This window comes from Symsagittifera roscoffensis, chromosome 3, assembly GCF_963678635.1.
Source record: "Symsagittifera roscoffensis chromosome 3, txSymRosc1.1, whole genome shotgun sequence".
Classification (NCBI taxonomy): domain Eukaryota; kingdom Metazoa; phylum Xenacoelomorpha; order Acoela; family Convolutidae; genus Symsagittifera; species Symsagittifera roscoffensis.
In genome coordinates, this window is record NC_087064.1 from 22388284 (window position 1) to 22396992 (window position 8709).

Genomic DNA, 8709 nt, shown 5'->3' on the forward strand with positions numbered 1-8709 from the left:
AAGGTTTTAGTTTTTGATGATATTAGTTGATTTATGATTGTTGTTATGTTTAGGTGATGAAGCTGGAACAACAGGATGATTTATATATACTAACAATTTATTGTCATGCTACTAATTTTTATTTTTGTTTTCAATAAATATTTTTTCAAATATGTTTTATATATTACTGCAGAATTGGAGGGAACGATTTGAGATCTTTTTATCAATCTTTATTGTACAATAATAATTTTATCTAGCGCCTGAAATAATCATCGAAGATTTCCTTCAAGGATTTTATGTTTGCAAATGAAAATCTAAATTCATTGCTACTAAGATTCTAAATATAAAAGTTTGTGTTGGCTTTTGCCGTACGACCATGAAACTAAATGGTAAGTTTCTATGTAGTCGTATGTCGTCTCTTGTCCGAGGTCTTTTTCCAATACCGGGTAGTTCTCGTATTGTGCGGAATAGCGGCTCTGATCTATTAAGTCGTAGAGACATTTCAATTAAGTTATTGTCGTGTAACATTTTGAAAATGTTTTGTCTATTTTCTAATCTTTTTTTGGTTAATTCTAAGCTATTTTGTTTTTTAAGGTCTTTATTCCAGACTTTTGGTCGCACCAGATGAGTTAAGATGTAGGGTGTATAACTCATAGAGTAATTTCGGATAGGGTACACCGTCTGCTCGTCACGCTATCTTATTTTCGGCCGGATAGATTCGTGCAACTTCTTAGTCTAATACCGATCCTAATTTTACTCTTATATCTACTAGTCTCAGGGTGTTTAACTAGTCTTTGCTAGGCTCAATAGATCTAGAGTATACTGGCTTTTTGCGACTGCTGAAGTTCTCTTGGAGAGGTAACTAATTTCTAAGTTAAATTCAAATCTCTCTGGTGCTGAAACTACAAGTAATTTCAGCACTTACAAATAAGTGGGTTGTTAGTTAGATGGAATATGATTGGTAAATATTAAAAACTTTATAGTGATAAAATATCTAATTTATCCAATAATAAAATGTAGTTTAGATCAGGTTCCACTACCCTTCGCTTTGCCCAAACAAAAGGCTATAGAAACATTCTGACAGAAAAATTTTCTCCTTTTTCAATCAGACAACCGTGATATGAACATTGCAGTTTCATGCACAGTAAATTACTATATCATTGCGTATTTAGAAAACACATATGCGGAACGAGTATTTGTTCCATCTCGCCGCGAGTTCCGAACGAGGACAATATTAAAGTGGAATTTCGAACCGATCACCAAGAAAGAAAAACTGTTGTGAAAAATTGGTTTCAAACACAAAATGAGTCAGATTCGATTGCTATCATTGTATTTTCCAAGAAAAGCGGCTTAGTGAGTTCTACTGCAACGCGGCAAAATCACAGCATCCTTGAAACAATCGAAGTTGATACGAAACAAATTTTCACCAACGAACCGCTTGATGATTATCGAACTCTTTTGTTTTCGGGGTGTGAATTTGACCATGTTTTGATCATTTTTGAATGCGATACCAGCATACATGATATTTCGGATAGTGGTTCAACTCAGGGGCAAACATTTGGACAAAATCTTCTGATTGCTACAACACGTGCCAGGAAGACACTTACCATTTTGGTGGCCAATGAAGAGCAGAAGGGGCAACTTGACATATTCAGGGAAGACGACCATCAACTGATTGTTGCCCAGGTGATTGGCAACGAAGAAAAAGAGAAAGCAATTCTGAAGGAAAAGCTCAAGGGAAATTATGAAAATGAAACTTTGAAAGATGTGCTTCGCATTGTTACTCATCGAGAAGATATCGAAACATTCAAAGAAGTCGTCGGCATTATTTGGCGCAAAGGTGGAACAAATAAGAAAAATGACACTGTTAATGCTTTTATCGACGCGGTACTTCCAGGATGCATTGGTCGGCAGAAAAGCATGCAGTTTCTAAAAAAACTTGGAAAACTTATTGCACATTATAATTTTCGCGAAACGATAAACAGTTGCCCTCACAAGGAGGCAAAGAAAAAATTGACTCGTTGGTTCGTTTCTGCCTACTACCGAGCACGAATTGAGACACTGGATTGGCGCATGGAACTCGGCCCTACGAATTTGTCAGCAGAAGAGAAGGTGTCTCTGTTTAAAGAAATACTGGTTGCAGCTTTGAAGGAAGGGTCTGAACTAGTGGTCAAGCATGCTTTCGAGAAGGGTTCGGAGTTCTGTGGCGTTGACGAAACGGAGATCGGCAAAATCATTGACGGACTTCAAATTGAAATTGATTCCGTCCAGTACCATTCTCCTTTGTCGGTTATAACTCGAACCAACAAGGACGTTGATTTAGTTGAATACTTGCTGCGTAAAATACATCAATTTGAAAATAACGAAAGCAAAATTGTGGAAATTATAAAAGAAGCGATGAAATGGTCGGTTCAATATCCAAGTTTCCGGATGCTTCGAGTACTCATTGCAGAAGAGCAACACTTTGCTATTTTGAGAGAAATTTTGCAGGAAGCGAGCGCCGAATGGGTTCGGAGATTCATAGAAACCGTCAACAGAATCACTGAATCGGCAGAGAATGCCAACTGGAGCGACGACAACAAAGAATTACTCAAATTCATCATAGAGATGAAAAATACGGTGACCTCGAAAATTGGGAATCGTGGATTATGAGACTTTTAATCATGGTTTATATAATTAGTTTAGTTAATTATTTTCACGAACAAAAGAGACTCATGCGGGCGGAATCTTCATGCCAGAAGGACCGACTGTCCTAAAACTTTGTCAGCCAATTGGATTCAGTACTCAAACGTTCGAAAGAAATGAGAGATAAAATAAGTCGTTTTGAACAGTGTAAAGGGAGCTGATTGGTTGAGAAGTTTCAGGCATTCGGTATTTCTCTCATGAGATCAGCCACTAGTGATGAGCCTTGCGGGACTAGTATATATTTACAGATTTCAATATCGAATGTGTTTAGAGTTGAATTTGATGTTAGCTGATAATGATTTTAAATTTGCACAAATAAGATTCATTCACACGTTTAAGGGTTTCACAAAAACTCCTTGAAAAATGGGCTTGACGTGAAAATGCGCATTTTGTGATACATTTTTTGACCCGCCAGGTCATTGGGAGAGACTTTTCACTGTTAAACTTCTCAAGTTTGTTTTTAATTGAATCTTTTCCTCGAAAATATAACATTTCGTGATTTTTTGGTATCGAAACTAGTTTTTGTCAGAAAATTTTGGCAATGAGCCTATATCAGCAAGTGCAATGGGTTTAGAGAAGAAACTATTGGTTGGAGCAGGGTAATGGATAGGCCCTTTTTAGAGTTTCGACCTTGCACCAACAAAATGTTCAACTTCTAAAAATTAGTTTTGAAATCTTCTGTTTCAAGAGTACAACAAATCTGTAGAGTTATTAGGAGCCAATATGAGCCTTTTTGGAGGCCAATTATGAGCCAAAAAACTCTAAAAATCGCAAGCAAAAAAATACAGTTGTTAAATAGAACCCTCCAAAAAGACATACATGTCGCTTGCAAATTTTTGGCACAAACGTCTCTGGCAGAAGAAGTACTTAGGAACCCAAAATGACTCTTTTTTATTAGTTTAACATTCGACACAGAGGCGAAGCGGAGCTAATGCAGATGAGCTTTCCACTACCCTTTATCTCATTGAACCCACAATATCAGATTTGAGAGAGTAGTTTTCGAGAAAAGTCAAAAATTTTCAAAAAAAATTTCGCAAATTTTTTATTTTTCCGAGGGCCCAAATTTTTGGAGTCAAAAAATCTGGGCGTAGTCGAAAAGAAAAAGTCGAAAAGATCCACAAAACAGTCAAAAATTTGAGTTTTCAGAGGGACATAACTTTACGTGCAGAAAAATTGGTCGTAGCCACTTATGCAGGGGAGTTATTCAAAACAGTTCTTTCCACTGAAACCAAAAACTCATATTTGAGAGAGGTAGTTTCCGAGAAAATGAAATAAAAATAATTTGAAAAATGGGTAAAAAATTCCCCCATACTTTATCGAAGGCTGTAGAGAGAGGAGTCAAGTAAAAAAGACTATAGGGGAGTATGCACGCACACAGAGGAAACAACGGTTTTTCAATTGATACTCCTTTTTTTGAAAAACTAAAATTTTGGCAAAAACTGAAAAATTATTCCAAAACGAAAAAAATGAAATTTCAACAAACAGATAGGTAAACGTATAGCCAACTTGAAAAGTGCAGAGGCGACTGCTGAAATTGTGTTGATCTTGTAACATCCCAAAAATAGGTCATTAAGCCGATGAAAAAATAGGCCGAAAAAATTTTGCCAAGTAATTTTTTTTAGCGAAACCAAAAAAATCAAAGGAAGTATGAAGATAAGTAAAAATACGAGAAGTAGACATAAATCAAACACTAAAAACAACATAAGAAAATGCGCATAGAAAAACGACAATTCTTTGGCAATGAGCCTATATCAGCATGTGCAATGGGTTTAGAGAAGAAACTATTGGTTGGAGTAGAGTAATGGATGGGCCCTTTTTAGAGTTTCGAATTTGCACCAACAAAATGTTCAACTTCTGAAAATTTGTTTTGAAATCTTCTGTTTGAAGAGTACAACAAATCCTTTTTCAAATCCTTTTTCAAGTACAACAAATGCTTCAAGTACGCTTATTAGGAGCCAATAAGAGCCTTTTTGGAGACCAATTATGAGCCAATAAACTCTAAAAATCCCAAGCAAAAAAATACAGTTGTTAGTTAGAACCCTCCAAAAGGACGTACATGTCGCTTGCAAATTTTTGGCACAAACGTCTCTGGCAGAAGAAGTATTTAGGAACCCAAAATGAATTTTTCTTTTTAGTTTAACATTCGACACAGAGGCGAAGCGGAGCTAATGCAGATGAGCTTTTCACTACCCTTTATCTCATTGAACCCACAATATCAGATTTGGGAGAGTAGTTTTCGAGAAAAGTCAAAAATAATCAAAAAAAATATCGCAAATTTTTTTACTTTTCTTGGGCCCAAATTTTTCTAAGTAAAAAAATCTGGGCGTAGTCGAAAAGATCCACAAAACAGTCAAAAATTTGAGTTTTCCGAGGGACATAACTTTACGTGCAGAAAAAATGGCCGTAGCCACTTATGCAGGGGAGCTATTCAAAACAGCATATTTGAGAGAGGTAGTTTCCGAGAAAATGAAATAAAAATAATTTGAAAAATGGGTAAAAAATTCCCCCATACTTTATCGAAGGCTGTAGAGAGAGGAGTCAAGTAAAAAGACTCTCGGGGAGTATGCACGCACACAGAGGAAACAACGGTTTTTCAATTGATACTCCTTTTTTTGAAAAATTTGAAAAAATTTGGCAAAAACTGAAAAAATTTTCCAAAACGAAAAAAATGAAATTTCAACAAACAGATAGGTAAACGTATAGCCAACTTGAAAAGTGCAGAGGTGACTGCTGAAATTGTGTTGATCTTGAAACATCCCAAAAATAGGTCATTAAACCGATGAAAAAATAGGCCGAAAAAATTTTGCCAAGTAATTTTTTTTAGCGAAACCAAAAAAATCAAAGGAAAAAAGAAGATAAGTAAAAATACAAAAAGTAGACATAAATCAAACACTAAAAACAACATAAGAAAATGCGCATAGAAAAACGAAAATTCTAAGATGTGACAACTAAGCCGACAACAGATAAGCAGACATATTATTGGCCAATAGTATTTTTTAGGAATATTTCCTGTTTGAAAAAAAAAACAAGTCATGGTCTAACTCGAATCCAGGACCTTTCCCGTGCCAGGCATATTCGTTACCTCTAAGCTATGTTGACAAGAGACGCTAAGAAATTTGAATACTTTAAGAAACAAGATAAAGATGAGTCCAGACGTCTAGATGAAACCTGTGGACAAACTTGTTTACGGGAAACAAGGTCTAGTACCCGGTTGCAATACCCTTGCTTATCGCAAGGGTATTAAGAAACCGAATTAGAGTACCAAATGAAATTTCTCAAATTGGCGAAAGATTTAATTATGAAATTTTAACGCATCTCAAATATTATTAATTGAATGAATGCCATCAAAAAGTTAAGTACGCCTTGAAATCTTATTCACAGAAGAGGACATATTCACGGTCCATCAACCGCTGCTATTTATCTATTGCTATTTGTCCTTTCAAGTTATTCAAAATCCAACCGCTGCTATTTATCTGTTGCTATTTGGCCTTTCAAGTTCCTTCAAAATCCATTTTTGAATAGCCGATATTCCTAAAAAGTAGCCTCATAACTGATTGCTTGTACAGTGTGCTTCAGATACAATCTTTAAAAATAATTTCAAATCTCTCAGTATTTCACCAGCTGGCGCAATGAAAATTTGACAGTAGAAAATGGACAAACATTTTGAAGTAAAAATTTTTCCAACGGTGACATCTGATAAGTCAATCAAGAGCTCAAACGGAAGTCATTGAGTTTCTGAGAAATTCGTTTGCAGATTTTTTGGGTCTTTTTACTAATTCTGCCCAAAAATCGATGTTTCAATATCTTAAACTGGAACAATTTTTCTTCAATCTGATTAGCCAAAATAAGCCAATCAAATTTCAGTACAACTCAAAATTTGAATTAGAAATAAACCGAATTGGCATCAGGTTAAGAATGTTTTGTAAATTAGTCAAAATTATTTCAAATACGCTCCAAAAAATTTCCAATATTAATAAAAAAAAGCCTCTTATGCAGCCAAACAAAGTTTAAGAAGAGTATAATTGATTGAAACTTAGAATACCGGCAAGGCGATCACTTCGAGATTGTCAGATCATGTAATCGATCCCCTGCCATGCCAATGATAGTGTTAGAACGAGCTCTCACTTGACTTCTAGCTTCAGGACTACCACAACCTGACCGATGACGGTTGCAAAACTTAATTTAATTGTTCAAAAATTAGGAGAGTATAGTCTTGTTAAACTTTGTTGGACTAGGTAAGAGGCTCACCTTGATATAATTGACCCGGTCGCTGAAGCGTAATTTTTGATTGACTGAAAAAGACAAAACTATCCGTTTTGGGGCAAAATTTTGAGCCCGAATGTAGTAAAAACAAACTAAATCACGTTACTTCTGCTAAAATTCTAAGCAAGTTTTGTCTTCATCGTTTTTCACCTATAGCCAACCCAATTTGAGAAAAACCCAATTTAACTTTCAATTTTATGCTTTTCATAATTTAAATTAGCGCCACAATCACGTCCATGCCGTTTTATAAATATTAGGTGGATGTAGACTGATCATAAGTTATTCAAACCATTAACTAAAATTTCGACCGTTTTCCAAGCTTGAGTTTCAATACACTTCGACTTTTGACAACTTTGCGGCAAATTGGATTGATCGAACTACGCGACTGTTCAACAGCGCATTTCGATTCAAATGATTATTTTACGCAACATAACCACAAAGCTACTTCGTGTAACTCGGGCAATGAACAGTTGATTTTGGCTACAACAAAACACTTTTTCTTTTTTATTTGCCGAAAATTGATTGATGATAAACAATATATCCGGGTGATTGACGAATGGTGATATACAATATATCCGTTTAGCTAAAAAAATTCAGTAGTAAAGAAATGTTTCACATTATTTAACCAACAGAGAACCTGGTTTTTTAATTAAACTGTAATTACTAACCAAACAAAAAATATCAATTAAGGAGAATTAAATTATTTTACAAAAACAATTTCTTCATTCGATTCCTAGAAAATTCTGTGCCGGTATCTTTTTCGTTTTTTTTTTGCTGTCAGGCTAGTTAACCACTATTTCTCAAAATATTTATTTGGTCACAAGACTTAAGCCCGTTACATATGTATTTCAAAAAACTAAATCAGCAGGCGTTTATTTTTCAAACGAAAATTTGCCAGGGATGTAGTCTGGCATCACAATTAAGACCTTGCAGCCATAAATCGAATTCCCAAAAAAAATTCTAAAAATGATTTGTCTCGATAACAACTGGTCTGGAAAAAGTGGTGTCTGAAAAATAAGGTCTGAAAAACATGGAGACTGAACTTTATTACCTAATTTTACAGTAAATTTTCTCATAACGGGGCCGAGAAATTGATTTTCTCAGTAAATTTTCTTGGAGGACGGCGATATGGATTTCCCCGAAACTCCACTACGATTTAATAGCAAGATTCTTGAAAAACTTTTGGATGGTCTTAGAGAACAAGAATTGAACTAAAGGGGCGCAAGTGGACTGAAACAATTACGATGTGCAGGTTGAAGTTTCTGAGAATTTGACGGTAGTTGATGGGATGGTTGAAAGTTAGGGTTGAATGGAGGGCAGTCAGGGGTAGGGAGTTTGATTTCGAGGCCGTCAAGGTAAAAAATAGTCTAGAGTGCACAAGGGACAGTTCAAATCTCGGTGGTGTTCACTTTAAAAATTCTGGCCACTACATTCAAAAAATATCCAGCCACGTATCTGGAATCAAACGCTGGCTTGAGTTATTTTAATCGTAAATATACAAAGGAAACATTTTTATGGACCTTTATGGGTTGGGATTTATACCGGAGCGGAGTAGTAGTATCTGGATAAGCAGACGGAGCAGCCTAGCCGGCTTCGGACGCTCCGTAACCGAACACCTGGAGGCTTCTGAGCTTTCCTCCGACCCATGTGAGGGGGAGTTCGACCCCATTGCAACCTGGCTAGCCAGAAGTCGCATCCACCACGTGACCTCATTTTCTCAAGTACTGTACATTTAATCTGAGATCATTTATGGAAAATTTAATTTAACTTAACTATGCTGCA

The 8709-nt window shown here is 35.8% G+C and overlaps 1 protein-coding gene across 1 annotated transcript in view; it reads left to right on the top strand.

The window, feature by feature from the left end:
• The window catches only part of LOC134841631 (uncharacterized), a 38578-nt gene extending 35836 nt beyond the window's left edge, over positions 1-2742 (top strand). Inside the window, exon 3 of the mRNA XM_063857662.1 lies at positions 1152-2742. Coding sequence (XP_063713732.1) covers positions 1152-2631 — 1480 coding nt within the window. The 3' untranslated portion in view covers positions 2632-2742. The remainder of the gene's footprint in view (positions 1-1151) is intronic.
• The last annotated feature ends 5967 nt before the right edge of the window (positions 2743-8709 follow it).